A 17028-nucleotide genomic window follows, 5' to 3' on the forward strand; every position below is an offset into this window, starting at 1 on the left:
GAAGACTTTTCTTCCTTTATACCAATTTGTTATTAAATTTGAGAGGTGGGCATTGGGGCTGTTACTGCCACGACTGGTGCTAAAACTCATGCTACAGTTTTGAAAAAAGTGTGGGGGGGGGGGAGATAAATTTTAAAAATTATACCAAGACAACTATTATTTTTAAAAAGCAGTCTGTGGGATTTTTATTCTTAGCAATTTTATTAGTGAAATACCGTACCTTATTGAAGGTTTTGATGAAGAATATCAACACTTTTTTTTTTTTTGCCTCTCAAAACTTTCTTATGTGTTAATGTCATTTAGCATAAATTCTCCTTTTTCCTGTGAGGGCCATACTTAAATCATTTCAACTTTTAACTCACTTTTATGGGTTACTCATTTGGTATTTTTCACTTTTTTGATATCTTGTAACAGGTCAGACATAAGGGTAAGACTCAGTGTTAAGATCATGAAATCTTCAAAATCTATTTTGCCAGCTTTATTTTCTTCCAGGTCAGAAATAATTTCTTTGTACTTGGGTTTTGTTTCTTGTCCCTGTTGAAAAAAAAAGAAAAGAAAAGTAGAACAGAGAATCTCTGGACCGTATTGTAAAGAAATAAGCTACAGAATTGAGAATTGAGTCAAAAAGAAAAGACAGACAAAACGAAGCAATTCAGGGAACAAGAAAAAAACAGCCAAAAGAAGCAGCCGGGGGACTGAAAAGTCAATTGAAGTTTACTAAAAGAAACCTTCAGTAAAAAAAAAAAATAATAAAAAAAGGTGCTTTTGGGCCCGATTCTGTATACTGCAACCAAAGTTGTGCATGCAAGTCTGTGTGCACTGCCCATTTGTGCACACAGCTCCTCTCCCTCCTCCGCACCTTTACAAACCTGCACTAACCCATAGCGATTTAAAGGGCTTGTGCAACACAGCCATCAAGGCTTTGTTACCGTTTGGATCTTTTTATCTTTGCTCTTCAGAAATTAAATTGAAAAAAAAAAGAGAACGAATACAGATGGTGGATGTTTAAATGCGTGTTTGCTTGTCGATTTATCGAGCCGCGTTGTACTCAAAAATAAGCACATCCATCATATTTATTAATAATTCTATTCTATTTACTTCAGTTTCACAATTGTTACAATTACCCATACATAGCTTAAAGAACTTTAAATAAATAGCTCTCAAATTTTAATTTTTTGTTGATTTTGCAATTTCTATTAGTGTGCCGGAGCTAAAAAAAAAAGTTTGAGAGACACTGCCTTATGGAGATCTTTTCAGTTCCAAGATGCCTTTTAGCTCCTACGTAGTACTGGTCAGGGGACCACACATTAATATTCCTATCCATTTTAATACCCTGCCCTTTGCTCTGTACTGAAGCCGATATGAATAAAAAAAACAGGTCATCAATCTGTCAACATTTCATTCACATTGCGTATTAACTCTTACTTAGGATTTGCAGGGTTTGCAGAACGGGCGACATAGAGCAGACTGACATTCACCGCACTAAAAAATACATTAACGTTGCAAGCCTTGGTTCATAATGAGCTAATTATGAAGGGGGTACAGGGATTTTTTCATGACGGTGAAATGCTGGTTCTCATTCAATTTACTCTGTCTAACAGGATGGCTCAAATCTGTCCCGGGGACCCCACAGCCAGCTGGATTTTCATCTTATGCAGAATGCATGACTTAAATTAGCATGCCCTGGAGGACACAGCTGCACCACTATTCACAAGATATACTCGTATATGTTCACTGGCTGTTGGTGAATAATTTCATTTATATATTTTTAAAACTTATATAGTGTTGGGATGAATATCTGAAAGAATGCCTTCCTAATACTAATCTAATCTAATCTAAACCTTAAGTTTATATACCGCACTAGGGTCAGATTTGAGGTGAGTAGAACAGAAGAGCTGCTCCAGGAACAGTGATTTTTTTGTGTTCTTTTTCTATCAAAGCTGTGCTAAACTTGATATTGCTATTGCTTCTGTACATAGGCGTTGGAACAGGGGAGGCAATAGGGGCCATGACCACTCCAAAAACTGGTAATGGGAAATGTGGTTCTCCCGACTCCCCCCACCTACCACCTCCCCGCCGCTGTAATTCATATCTTCGGGAAACCGGCGGCACAAATGAATCAAGCCATCCCACCATGCATCTGCCCCGGAAGTGTTCTTTCTGCAGCACTTCCTCTTCCCAGGGCAGGCCGACGGTGGGAGGCTCACTTCGTTGTGCCACCGGCTACCCAAAGATTTTAAACTACATCGGTAGGGAGGTGGTAGGAGGGGGAGTTGGGAACTGGGGTAGGCGATCATATCACAGGATCCAGCTGAGAGGGGGGGCTTGGGTTGGGAATGAGGGAAGGACAGATGTTGCACGGAGTGGGGCAGCGAGGGGGGGGGGGGGGATAAGCAATGGACAGATATTACATGGACTGGAAGGGGTTTGGGAAGGTAAGGAAGGACAGATGCTGTATAGGCTGAGAGGAGGTTGGGAGGATGAAAAGGGAGGGAAAGAGAGATGCATGGGGGGGGGTTGGGAAGGCAGGGAAACAGAGATATTGACTATGGCTGAGAGAAGAGAAAAAGAGAATTGTTGGACATAGGTGTGTAGAGTGGGAGGGAAAGAGAGATGGTTATACATGGGGAAAGAGAGAATTGCTGGACATGATAGCGGTCTGGGAGAGGAGGGAGGGAGAAACATTACACTGTGAGGGCCGAGAGATGACTCAAAGAATGGAGAGATGTCAGATTTCCAGAGAAGGGTGATGGAAGGAGGGAAGAGTCAGTGGATGCGAGTAGGTAGGGTAGGGTATGGGGAAAGACTTGGGATGGAGGCCAGTGCAAAGCCTAGGTTTGAAGGTAGGGTGGTCAGATGTAGGGAAGGGTCAGGGTTCAGAAAACTGGGTTAAATTCATAGGGAGGCCTGGTGGGGAGGGGATTAGTGTGAGAGTGGGGGAGGAATGGAAGAGAAGAGACCTGAGACCGAGGTCAGGGAGGATGCTTGAGACTGAAGGTAAGAAGGTTAGGGGAAGAAAGAGACAGAAGCTTTGCTAGGTTCATAAAGAGGCCTGAAGGGGAGGGAAATTAGAGGTGGGGAGAGAGTAGAAGGACAGAGCTGGGATTGAGGCCAGGGGGAGGTCAGAAGTGGGGAAGGGTCAGGAGTCAGAGGCCTGGGTTAGGCTCATAAGAAGGCCAGGGAGGGAAGGGATCAACCTGTGGGTGGAAGAGCAGGGGAGGGCAGGGTTGAGGCTGGGACTGGTGATGGGTGGTTAAGTTGTGGATTTGAGTGATGAGTGTGAAGGTTGGATGTGGGATGATGAAACCTGGGACTGAGGCCAGCGGGATGCCTAGGGTTGGAAGTAGGGAGGTCAGGATGGAGTTTGTTTAGGAGTCAGAGGCCTGGGCTAGGCTCATAGGAAGGAGGAAGAGGGATCAGTATGAGAATGGGAAAGGGGGGATGGGGAGAGACCTGGAACAGGCAGGGGGAAGTCGGGGGTTGAAGGTAGGGCGATCAGAGGATGGGTGTGAGGGCGGAGTGGGGTGGGAGATGGAGAGAACTGGGACTGAGGACAGCGGGAGGCCTAGGGTTGGAGGTAGGGAGGTCAGATGATGGGGATTAGTCAGAAGTCAGAGGCTTAAGGCATAAGGCTAGACTCATAAGGAGGCCCGGGAGGAGGGAGAGGGTGATAGACTTGGAACTGAGGTCAGGGGAGACCTGGAAATGAAGGCAAGGGTCAGTGGTCAGCTGCCTTTTTCTGTATCAGCTTCTACATATTGCTCCCCCTTCACTTTGAGTCTCACACTTGCCACTTTTTGTACTTCTTCCTATCCCTGATATATATCTAAAAAAAAATGTTTTGTCTCCCCATTTTAACGTGTCAGCTATTTTTCTTCTATTTGTATCTTTTGCTTTCCTGACTACTCGACCTATCCTCTCAATTTTGGCTGGGTAAATACATTGGTGAAAGCCTATGTCGTCTTATGGTACATTTCGTGAAGAAATTAAGTCAGTGCTGTTTGACAAATTTATTACTTAAACGTGGGTACTATTTGTTAGCAAAACTCTACTTTGAGTATATCTACGTAACTGTAGTAATTTTTAACTATTGTATTTCGCTGATTGTCCAGTCTTCTGTGTAAACCACCTAGAAATCGTTTGGTTATGGCGGTATAGAAGACTAACCTCTTGTTCCTTACCTTCTCAGCTACTACTATTGATAACCAAAGCGGCCTTTCTTTTCCTCTTACTTTTACTTGCTTCCTCACAAAAAGATTTGTTGCCCTTACAATAACTCCTTTCATGTTTTTTCCCACTGCATTTCTACTCCTTCCATACAGTCTCATCCAGACAATTCCTTGATTGTAAAACCTATAGGCTGTTGAAGTCACTGTGGGCATGGCTAATACCGGAATTGCATTAGGTGGCCTAAAATGGACTACATAGGTGCGATTCATGAGAAGGCACTGAAAATGTACGCCCGGAAAACCCTGGTCTACATTTCTGGTGCCTATCTTTCATGGAGGTGCGATTCTCTATAGGGCACCATCATGGGATTGACACATGATCGATGGCCACTTGGTAGGTGGCTGGCAATATTGGCGCCCTATAGAGAATCCAGGCTTTAAAGTTTTGCATGGAATATCATAAGGTGCTAAGCGATGCCTAAGTCAAGGCTCTTACTGGTACCTAACAATGCTTGCCTGAAATGTAGGCGTGGTTAGGGTGGAAAATTAGGCGTGAGTTGACTTAAGCATCACTAGGGGTCTGTGTTAGGTGCCGGCAAACTAGGCCAGGAAAAACCTAGTCCAATGTAATAGCACCTACCAGTCAAATAAGAACATAAGAAATTGCCTCCGCTGAGGCAGACTCAGAGGTCCATCTCACCCAGCGGTTCGCTTCCCCGCGGCGGGCCCATCAGGCCCATTGCCTGAGCAGTGGTCCCAGACTATCCCTATGGATCTACCTCTACTCCTATCTGTACCCCTCAATTCCTTTATCCTCTAGGAACCTATCCCAAACCTTCTTTGAAGCCCTTGTAACGTGCTCCGGCCTATCACAGCCTCCGGAAATGCCTAGCAACATCTAAGTTTGCTATGGCAGTATTAGGCATGATTCTATAAATGGTGCCATGTGGTTGATTGACGACTGTGTCAACTGGCGCCTATAAGTTAGGCATCATTAGACACTGTTTATACAGTCAGGCCCTTCCGACTGGGGTTTGTTTGTTGTTTTCCAAACTATATTGTTTCTAATCAAATCCAGGTGGATTATATAACTGAAGGTTAGCTCAATGTTTCTGTGCTCTCTAGGAAATGAGAATTTAACTGTTTTCTGGAATATTCTTTAGATATTATTTCAACTTGTGCCACCCTCTTCACAGAGAAAAGATATTGGTTTTTAAAAACTATTTTATGTTAAAGGATTTCTATCTTTCTTTATGTGAGCAACTTCTGCAAATTTTTCCTGTTGCTTCATGTTGTACTCAGGAATGCCAGAAAATGTATTTATTTTTTTTTTATAATCACAAGTTCTTAATATTTTTTTGTTACATTTCCCTTGTACAAGCTTGATAAGGAAAAAATTATTTTTTTTTATGATTTGACGCAGCTTGAGAAGTTCTTGTATAGCAGAGTTCTATTTAGAAGCGAGATAAATGATGTTTGCTTAAATTATATTAAGGCTGGTGGCTGGAGGAGAAGTGGTTACTTCCTGTTTTCCATTTGATTTCTTTTTTTTTTTTTTTTTTTTTACATAGCTGCCCATGCTTTCTTAATATGGACTGTATTTGCTTTGTACTGGTTTTACTTTTTCATTGCTTGTTTGTTTGTTTCATTGCTTGTTTGGTTTTTGTTTAAGGCTATCAAAGAATATATGTATTTTTCAAAATTGCAAATCAAATATAAAAGAATAAGAATAAAATACAGTGTCTTATATACCACAATTCTCTGCAAGGCATCTATGCGGTTTATAATAAGAATTAGATCAAAATTTGGATGTTACATTATTAGAGTGGGGTAGTTGCTGGGAGAAGATAAGAGAGAGTGGGGTGAAGATAAGAGAGTGGTTATTGGGAGAAGAGGTTTGGTTTTTTTTCCTAAAGTCAAGGTATGTGGTGGGTTTGTCTTAGTTCTACTGGCAGTTTGTTTCCAGAAATGGGGAGCTCGATATTCAAAGGTCATCTTCCGCCATATTTTTAGAGGTGATGGAGAGGGTTTTTTACCGGAGTCCAGAGCTCTAAATGTTTTAACACTATTTCAAACACTCATAGAATTCCTATGAGCATCAGAGCATTAAGCACCCCTGGCCGGGGTAAAAACGTCTACCGCGGCTTAGTAAAAGAAGGCCTAAACTAAGCCAAAAGAATTTAAGACCCTCTAAGTGATCTAATACATACCGAGAAATGTTCTAAGGTTATAACAATTAAGTTTAAACTAGGCTAAAGAAAATTAGATTCCCTAATCAATCCAATATCTACAGTTTCATTTTTTAACAATAATTTAGCAATATAGGTGGAATTCATCAATGTGTGCTACTGTTAAATGATTATTTTACCACAAGTTGTGCTACTTTAGTTCAGGGTCCAATTTATCTAATGAGGCCTTGTGCTAAACTAGCACAACTTGTGGTAAAATAACCCATCTTAACCAATGGTTGTATGTAAAGGGGGAATGGATCGTCCCCGGGTGCCATCTTGGTGGAGGCACTGGCACCTGTTCTCCTCTCCGCCCCCTACCCGCTCCTTCCAACCCCTCCCCCACCATACGCAAGCCTTCAATTCCTTCCCACCGTACCTCTAGCTCTTCACCATTGCAAGCAGAAACTCCAACCTGCGCCTCACGCCAGTCTCAGCATTCCCTTCTCACATCATTTCCAGGTCCCGTGACTAGGAAATGACATCAGAAAAGAGAGCTGACACGGGCACAGACAGCAAGTTGGAGATGTTGCTCGCGCCAGGGAAGCCCAAAGGGTACGGGGAAGGGGGAGGGGAGTAGGGCCACCACCCCAAGCGCCTCCCACCCTCACTAAGCCACTGGTCTTAACGATAGCACACATTGAGGAATCCCCCCTCCCCCCTATATAACAAACTGCTTATCTGTAAAAAGGAAAAATGCAAATTTCATTTTTTCATATTGTAAGAAATGATTGATATTTCTTTGCTTCCATAAAAATATAGTAAATTCTTACCTGAATGAAGTTTTGAAACTGACTTTGCAACAGGTCCAAGGCTTCAGCTTTGCTAAGCTTGCCATCATCACCAGCGTAGGTATTATAACCAAGGCAGCAGTGGCAAACGCCTTCTCTAGGTCTGACCCTTTTCCCTAGTGCTTAGAAACAAGATTACCGTAAGTTTAGATGGCGATTATTACTGACCAGGGAAGAACCTGTTTCCTACAAACCAGCAGATCCAGAGTTTGACAGTACAGACTCGTGGCATTTTATAGGAATGTGCTATGAGTTCTGATCATTTGCATGGTTGGTTTTATCGCGATGGGCCCTCTTGACCAAGGGGAAAATTCTATAAAATTCTATTCATTTCGGTACCTCGAAGCTGCATGTTGACAGCAAATTCTATAATGTCATCTGGATATCTAGATTCTGTTATGGAATACTAGATTATCCCAGTATTGGCGCAGCCACAGTTAAACCAGCCATAAACGCTGTTGTGTAAGTGTGACAGGGGCACAGGTAGAGTATTCTGTAAGTTGCTTGCATGCGTGGCAACCTCACCAATATGAAAACCTCCTTGCATTTGCGAGCCATGCCATTTACATTCTCTATCATAGACCAGTGCATAGACTCTGCTGCCACTTGCGTACATAAGCAAACATAATACTCACAAAAGTGCTGGTATTCTGTCCGTTTATGAACTCAAGTGACGCTTTTTACCCCCATGGCCGAAGAATTCAAGAGAAATCTTACAGGCTGAAGTTCTAACCTGCAGAAGTTTCCATTGTCTAGTGGCCCTTGTTCACATGTATGCTTGATACCCATGCAAATAACGCCAAAAACAGGCTCTTGATGTATTTGTTTTCTGGATAAGACATGTATTACATGCCATAAAAAATACATCAAGCGCATGCTATGAACATAAGAACATAAGAATTGTCGCTGCTGGGTAAGACCAATGGTCCATCCTGCCCAGCAGTCCGCTCACGTGGCGGCCCCAAGATGAAGACCAGTGCTCGAAATGAGTCCAGTCTTACCAGTTTAGCATGAACATGTCCAACTTTGTCTTGAAACCCTGGAGGGTGTTTTCCCCTATAACAGCCTCCAGAAGAGCGTTCCAGTTTTCTATCACTGTCTGGGTGAAGAATTTCCTTACATTTGTACGGAATCTATCCCCTTTCAACTTTAGAGAGTGTCCTCTTGTTCTCCCTACCTTGGAGGCATGCTTCACATCAAAGGTAGGCACCGTAGGCCTGGCAAACCCTGGCTTATATTTCTGGTGCCTACCTTTGCCGGAGGCATGATTTTGTAACCGTCGCTGTCACATGATTGACACATATTCAGCAGCCGCTTTTAAGGGTAAAGAATCCGGGCCTTGGGTGATGATTCTATAAATGGCGACTAAATTGGCTGGCACCTAGAAAATGGTAACAGCTGCATGTCTTATCACACTTAGGTGCCATTTATAGAATCGCGGTGAACGACGCCTATGTAAAAACTTAAGCACCTGAAATGTAGGCTTCAAGGTCTAAATTTCAGGCATCTAAGGCTTTTGGAGAATTGTGCTTAGCAGTGCCTAAGTCACGCTCTGCCCATAGAAACGCCCACTTAGGTGTTAGACGATGCTAAGTGCCATGCAATAGGCGCCTATCTTTTATACCATTGGATAGGCACCTATCCTCCAATTAAATTATTTTCCCCGATTATTGAAGCTATTATAAGGTATTTTGCCAATTAACTCCCCCCCTAATTAACCAGCACCAAACATCAAAAGAGGCATAGTTATGGGCGGGGTTGACATTCGTTGCCGCTATGTTGAAGATAGCCAGCGCTAAAAACTACACTATGGTTTTTTAAAAGGGGGGCTTTTACAAAACCACAGCATGGTTTTTAGCATCGGCTATGGTGGTAACAGCTCAAAGGAATTCTATGAGCGTCAGAGCTGTTACCACCCTGGCCAGTGCTAAAAACTGGACTATGGTTTTGTAAAAGAGGGCAGGGGGGTGTAAGTTAAGCGCCCCTTTATAGAATCCGCCCTCTAGTCCAGCGAGTTTCCACCTTTTTTGTATCGTAGGAAAAATTAGCTTATGGAAACTCGCTGGACTAATGTAGTACTGTATAACCCTTGATGGAGTCTACATTGTGTTACTTGCTTTTATACCAAACCTTTCTCACCACCCTCATATACAGGCTTAGGAGGTAGTTCTATGAGAACAATAAAGTAATGAACTATGGGGCCAATATTCAGACTATGGGAGGCCGCCCAGTTACCACCGTGGTTGGCAGTGAACCTGGAAATTCAATGCCGGGCCGTATTTGGCCACCGACATTCAATTTCTAGTCAAAGTTCAGCCGCGGTAGACATAGCAAGCCCAGCCAATATTCATCAGCTGACCACATAGTAACATAGTAGATGACGGCAGATAAAGACCCGAATGGTCCATCCAGTCTGCCCAACCTGATTCAATTTAAATTTTTTTTTTTTTTTTTCTTCTTAGCTATTTCTGGGCGAGAATCCAAAGCTTTACCCGGTACTGTGCTTGGGTTCCAACTGCCGAAATCTCTGTTAAGACTTACTCCAGCCCATCTACACCCTCCCAGCCATTGAAGCCCTCCCTTGCCCATCCTCCTCCAAACGGCCATACACAGACACAGACCGTACAAGTCTGCCCAGTAACTGGCCCTAGTTCAATCTTAATATTATTTTCTGATTCTAAATCTTCTGTGTTCATCCCACGCTTCTTTGAACTCAGTCACAGTTTTACTCTCCACCACCTCTCTCGGGAGCGCATTCCAGGCATCCACCACCCTCTCCGTAAGTAGAATTTCCTAACATTTGCCCCTGAATCTACCACCCCTCAACCTCAAATTATGTCCTCTGGTTTTACCATTTTCCTTTCTCTGGAAAAGATTTTGTTCTACGTTAATACCCTTTAAGTATTTGAACGTCTGAATCATATCTCCCCTGTCTCTCCTTTCCTCTAGGGTATACATATTCAGGGCTTCCAGTCTCTCCTCATATGTCTTCTGGTGCAAGCCTCCTATCATATTGTCGTCGCCCTCCTCTGGACCGCCTCAAGTCTTCTTACGTCTTTCGCCAGATACGGTCTCCAAAACTGAACACAATACTCCAAGTGGGGCCTCACCAATGACAATGGACAGCGACAATGACCAATGACAGCGGCCAAGATAAACCTATTTAGGTGGGTCTATCTGGCCACTAGACTTTGTTGGTCAGCCAAGTAAATATGGCGGTGACTGACTATGTCATGCGCCAAAGCCAGTGACTAGGCTAGCCACTAAATATCAGCAGTTAGCTGGTTTAGGGTGATTTAGCCAGTCAGGAAACCATTCCTGGCTGGCTAATTAGCACTGAATATTGGGAGGCATGACTACAGTTGAATATAAAGCCATTTAGAAGCCCTATTTACTCAAGCGTGCTAAGATTTTGCACTTAGGCCTGGATTCTCAACACGGCACTGTTCGCAAGCTGGCAGTATGGTGCCCAAATGGGTACCTAAGTGTTTTAATTGGCCATTAACAGTGCAGTAATTGACTGTGCCGTTAAAAACCATTAAAAAGCTAATTAAGAAAAAAATAGGTGCTATGAGGTGTCTACAATAAAGGCTCCTGAATCGCATCTACGGCAGATGCTTACCAGCGCTGAACATCAAAACAGGCGAGGCTGACATTCAGTACCGCTAAGTGTGATTCTACATTGAAGAAAGGCAACAGAAATGTAGACCGTAAAACTCTGGCATACATTTCCGCACCTGACTTTGACGCAGACCGGTGCCATTCTTCAGGTGCCGGCTGATTCCGGCACCATTTTGAGAATCCATACCTTAATGCAGATCGACGGCACGTATAAAGATACATTTGCTAGAAAACTTGTAATATTTGGGGGAATGGTTAACATTTAGGGGGAAGCAACCATGGTGTTAACGTGTAGCGAAAATTGGTAAAGCTGTAGAAAAATTAACACCGATCAGGAAGGGAAGCTGGGCAAGGGTCCTGCTGCATGAGGGATGGGAGGGAGGGAATGGAAGCTGGGCAGGGGTCCTGCTGCATGAAGGATTGGAGGGAGGGAATGGAAGCTGGCAAGGGTCCTGCTGCATGAGAACATAAGAACATAAGAACTGCCATCTCCGGATCAGACCCATGGTCCATCGAGTCCGGCGATCCGCACACGCGGAGGCCCAGTCAGGTATACACCTGATGTAGTTTTACCACCCATATCCCTCTATGCCTCTCATAAGGAGATGGTGCATCTAATTTGCCTTTGAATCCTAGCACAGTGGGATTCCTTAATACCTCCTGTGGAAGAGCATTCCAGGCGTTCACACACTCCTGCGTAAAGCAGGAACCTCCTGACATTTGTCCTGGACTTGTCCCCCTTAGCTTTAAACCATGTCCTCGTGTCCGTGTCACGTTGGACAGTGTAAATAATTTGTTTTTCTGCTCTATTTTATCGATGTCTTTCAGTATTTTGAACGTCTCTATCATGTCCCCGTTCGCAGCCTCCTCTTCTCAGGGAGAACAGTCCTAGTTCTTGAGTCGTTCCTCATATTCCAAGTCTCCATACCTCTTATTAGCTTCTTGCTCGTCTCTGCACCCTCTCAGCAGTTTTATATCCCTCTGTAGTTTGGAGACCAATGTTGGACACAGTATTCCAAGTGTGGTCTGACCATTGCTCTATAAAGCGGCATTATGACTTTCTCCGATCTGCTCATGATTCCTTTCTTTATCATTCCTAACAATTCTGTTCGCTTTCTTTGCCGCTGCCCGCGCATTGTGCCGACGGCTTCAGGTCCTATCTATCAGTACACCCAGGTCCCTTTCTTGTTCGCTCTTACCCAGAGTTGCTCCTGACATTCTATACTCGTGTTCCTTATTCTTACTGCCTAAATGCATTACTTTGCATTTCTCCACGTTGAACTTCATCTGCCATTGCTCTGCCCATTCTCTAACTGATACAAGTCGCTCTGGAGTTCTTCGCTATCTTTCTGCAGTTCTGATTGTCCGGCATAGCTTTGTGTCGTCTGCAAACTTAATGATCTCACTGGATATTCCGTCTTCAAGGTCATTGATATAAATGTTAAATAGGATCGGCCCAAGTACCGAGCCCTGGGGCACACCACTAGTCACTTTCTCCCAGTCTGAGAACTTCCCATTTATGCCCACTCTCTGCTTCCTGTTTTCCAGCCATTTGCCTATCCACCTGTGTATATCTCCCTCTATTCCATGGCATTGTAGTTTCCTGAGAAGTCTTTCATGCGGAACTTTGTCGAACGCCTTCTGGAAGTCCAAATATATTATGTCCACCGGCATTCCACTATCAATTTGCTTGTTCACGGTCTCAAAAAATTGAAGCAAATTCGTTAAACATGATTTCCCTTTCCTGAACCCATGTTGACTGGGTTTCAGCAATTCGTGTATATCTAAGTGCCGGACTATGCTATCCTTGATCAGTGCTTCAACCATCTTTCCAGGGACAGACGTAAGGCTCACAGGTCTGTAGTTGCCCGGTTCTCCTCTTGATCCCTTTTTGAAAATTGGCGTGACGTTCGCTATCTTCCAGTCATCTGGTATCTGTCCAGTTCTGATTGTCAGATTGGCGAGTTTTTGCAATAACTCTCAGATTTCAACCTTCAATTCCTTTAAGACTCTCGGGTGAATTCCATCCGGTCCAGGGGATTTGTCACTTTTAAGTTTGTCGATCTGGTAGTATATCTGGTCCAAATCTACTTCAACTGTGGTGAGGCTGTCTTCTATTACTCCACTAAACACTTTCACAGTTTCTGGTAGTTTTGCGGTATCCTCCTCCGTAAAGACGGACGCAAAGAAGGAATTTAGTTTGTCCGCAATTTGAGGGATGGGAGGGAGGGAATGGAAGCTGGGCAGGGGTCCTGCTGCATGAAGGATTGGAGGGAGGGAATGGAAGCTGGGCAGGGGTCCGGCTGCATGAGGGATGGGAGGGAGGGAATGGAAGCTGGGCAAGGGTCCTGCTGCATGAGGGATGGGAGGGAGGGAATGGAAGCTGGGCAGGGGGTCCTGCTGCATGAAGGATTGGAGGGAGGGGAGAAAAGATGCTGCACGTGTGGGGGAGAGAAAGGAAAGAGGAAGAATAGGGGGTGAAGGAGAGGAACGGAGAGATGATCATGTACATACCCCGAAAATAAAACCTAGTGCGTTTTTGGGGCCTTAAATTAATATAAGACGCTGTCTTATTTTCGGGGAAACACGGTAGTGACCTGGATTGGCCACTTTGAGTACGGGCTACTGGGCTTGATGGACCATTGGTCTGACCCAGTAAGGCTATTCTTAAGTTCTTATGAATAGAATTTACCAATTGTATTCACAGTATTACATTTACATGTTACGTTACCTTTTACAGAAGCCAGCTGTTTTGGGATTGGTACAGTACTGCTGAAAGACAAGTCAAACGATTAATTTAAAGAGAGAAAGAACTAGTTATAGGCAAATGTTCATACATTTAGGGCCTGATTTCTGTAAAGGACGCCAATATTGGTGGCTTTCTAAGAAGCAGCCGACGATTGTGTATCAATAACATATCATCATCCTTTACAGAATTGTGTCTACATTGCTGAACAAATGCCTTAAATATATGTCAGCATCTTGCAGGCCATTTAAGGCATCTGTCTCGCATCTATGGCTTTAGGCATCTCGGCCAACTGGAGTCTTAGGCCTGCTTCCCAGTGAATTCTGGGATGCACTGGGAGTTACCTAAGACTCTGATTGGCCAGATCCCTAAAGCTCCTCCCATGGGAGGTGCCGGCAAGAGGGAGTGGGCATCCCTCTTGCCAGGGATTGTTTAGGGGTTTGCGGCAGGAGGGATTCAGCATCTCTCCTGCCATGGATAATGTGTGTGGGGGGGAATTTGGGGGGGTGGTGGGAAGGAGTGGGCATCCCTCCTGCCGGCCGTCTTGCGGTGGGGTTCGGGGGGTTCCCTGTCACTTCTGCTCAGCTGAGTGCAAGGAGATTCTCTTGCTGCAATCAGCTCAACGGCAACGTGATTCTCTAAACGGTGTCTGAAACATGGATGCTGGTTAGAGAATAGGGGTGGCAATTCTGTATAGGACGCCCATGTGCCATTCTCAAGAGCCATTTAGGCAGCTGTTGAGACCGGGCGTCCTATATATAATCAGGCCAGAATATCTACAGATTTAAGTTTGACTCTTCAAGTGCAACCAGAAGCTGTTTGTGATATGCCAACAGCTGTGGTATGTCCTAACCTGGCTAAATCAACTGACTATCCTCAAGATATTACATTGAAAGATATCTGGCTAGTGGTGGTTAGAACTGAAGAGTGTATAAAAACTATTATACCACAACTTTGCAGTTTTTCTCAACAGACAGTTGATGAATTTCAAGTAGATGCTAAAATTGACAAGATGGATAGCAGACTGTCGCAGATATCGGCAAATTTACCTACTATTCAATCTGTTTCTTCAGCTTTTATAAAAGACAGCCTGATTATACACAGGCAATTAGAGTTTCTTGAAAATCGTATTTGAGCAAGGATATGTTGTTTTTTGAATGTTTCTTTTACTTCTTGATAAAGTGGAAGAAATAATTATTTCTGATTGTAGATATGTCTCAGAAGCAAAACTGAGAAAAATGAGGTGGTCACACAAAGGGGAACTAATTTAAAATCTATAAATTTGACTGATTTCCTTGATTCTTCCTGGGAGGATATTACTATTAGAGCCTCTTGGTGACCTTTTCAACTGAACAGGTGAAGATTTGTTATTCTTAAGAAATATTTCCGAAAGATTTTCAGTTTTGTGGACAACCCTTCCAGATGTTGCTAGAACCGCACAATTACTTTAGAAGGAATTTCTTAAATTAAAGGATAGGGTGATATCTTTAGGAGATAATTTTTTTTCTTCACTTTCCATGTGTGTTGTGATATTGGAATCTAAGATTTATTTACTTTGATCTTTCTCAGCTGGAGAGATTGCTGATTGAAAAATCTGTGGAGGAGTAGATGATAAAGGGCATTATGAATAAATAAGAAAGTAGAAGGATAATTAGGGTCTAATCTCCTCTCATTAATATGGACTATGATTTCATTATTTTATTTCATTTGAAATATGTAATATATAAAATTATTAATTAAAAAAAAAAAAAAAATAGGCACTGTTTGTAGAATCAGACCAAGCAATGCCTAAAACAACGTAAGCACCGGATATTAAGCCAGGGTTTTATTGGCCTAAAATACCAGCACCTAACTGAATCCACACCCAATCTCTGCCTCAGATCCATCCTTAACCATGCCTACTTGCCAGTAGGCACCAGTGGTGCTTTGGCGTAAACACCTACATCAAGGTGGTAGGTGCCTACTGGTTAATTCTTTTTGGTTATCTATTTCCAGGTCACTTCATTCAGCAATCGTTCTTTTTCCTAATGCATAAAACTTTTTGGACGCTTCTGAAAGTATCCAAAATACATGTGAGCAAGTAGATTTTTTGTTGGACTTCCAGGTTAGCGATTTGGTACTTTAGAACATATGATTTTTTTCATGCCCATTTGTTAAAGCATATTGGGGAAAAATTGGGGTAACTGTATCCGATTTCCTTATCAGAACCATTAACTTTTAAAATAGTCATACTTGGGACACTTGGTTTAGATAGTGAGGTAGATACTTATAAAACACAGTTGTTGAAAAACTTACTAATGATAATTGTTAACTCTATATTAAACAATTGGAAAGATTTCTCTAAATTGGATTATAACACATATATCTGATATATCATATATCTGATTGTGTTATAATCTGAGAGTAAATGCAACTTCCCAGGACTAATTAGAACTTCTTATGAGTACTGTTATATTTGTATACTTTTAGGCTTGCTGTTATTTGTGGTGTTTGTTCTGGATTTGTGTGTTTATTTGTTTAAAATTTCAATAAATTATTTATTTAAAAATTTGTTTTTTTTAATGGCACCAGAGCCAATTAAAAAAAAATTGTTAGGAGCCAAGGCACGCTAACCTAGATGTCTAATGGTAGGCATCTTTTATAGAATCAGGGCCTTAATGTATTCATACATTTATAAAGTAACCCTTCAATTATAACAGGCAAAGCAATGCATTTTCTTTCCATGTTCTCCTAACTCTTTATCACATCTTCCTCTCCTAGAGCCTCTCTGACATAATCAGCAAAGGCTGTATTCATTGTTCTTCAACTTCTGTGATTCTGAAAATTGGGAGGGAACATTTTATTATACTTTAGAATTAGAACTGAGAAAATCTTAAGAATACATGATAAGGAATCCAGATATTAGTCTTGTCTGGATTGCTTTGATGCAAGAGTTTTAGCAATGATGGGATGTTTCATTTATTCAATCCAAATTAATAAATGAATTTTAAAAAAAATCCCATTATTTGTAAGGGGAAATTCTGGCATTATAGTAGGCTTTTTATTTATTTATTTTTCTATACCGTTCTCTCAGGGGAGCTCAGAATGGTTTACATGAATTTATTCAAGTACTCAAGCATTTTTCCCTGTCTGTCCTGGCGGGCTCAAATCTATCGAATATACCTGGGGAAATGGGTGGATTAAGTGACTTGCCCAGGGTCACAAGGATCAGCATAGTTTGAGCCCACAATCTCAGGGTGCTGAGGCTGTAGCTTTAACCACTCTAGAAATCAAAATATAGTAAAAGTGAGCCTATTATAGGACAATCAACCATAGTGACATCACTGATGAAGTTGGCTCTTAGGCGCTGATGGAATGAGGCATTAGGATGTCATAATAGAGAATGACACGATGATTGTTACTCGCAGCTAGCCGCAGGTAACCTGCTGAAATGGTGACAAATAAAGGTCACCACGAGTACGGGGTCAAGGCTA

At 42.7% G+C, this 17028-nt stretch overlaps 1 protein-coding gene across 1 annotated transcript; it reads right to left on the reverse strand.

Annotated features, from left to right (window-relative positions):
* Nucleotides 1-216: 216 nt before the first annotated feature.
* Nucleotides 217-7977, reverse strand: SNTN (sentan, cilia apical structure protein). Its single transcript, XM_033928934.1, is given in 4 exon segments — nt 217-534; nt 7171-7259; nt 7262-7304; nt 7906-7977. Coding segments are annotated over 4 exon segments (363 nt in total). The 3' UTR covers nt 217-375.
* Between the last annotated feature and the right edge of the window lie 9051 nt (nt 7978-17028).

The sequence above is a fragment of the Geotrypetes seraphini genome, unplaced genomic scaffold (genome assembly GCF_902459505.1).
Source record: "Geotrypetes seraphini unplaced genomic scaffold, aGeoSer1.1, whole genome shotgun sequence".
NCBI classification, from domain to species: domain Eukaryota; kingdom Metazoa; phylum Chordata; class Amphibia; order Gymnophiona; family Dermophiidae; genus Geotrypetes; species Geotrypetes seraphini.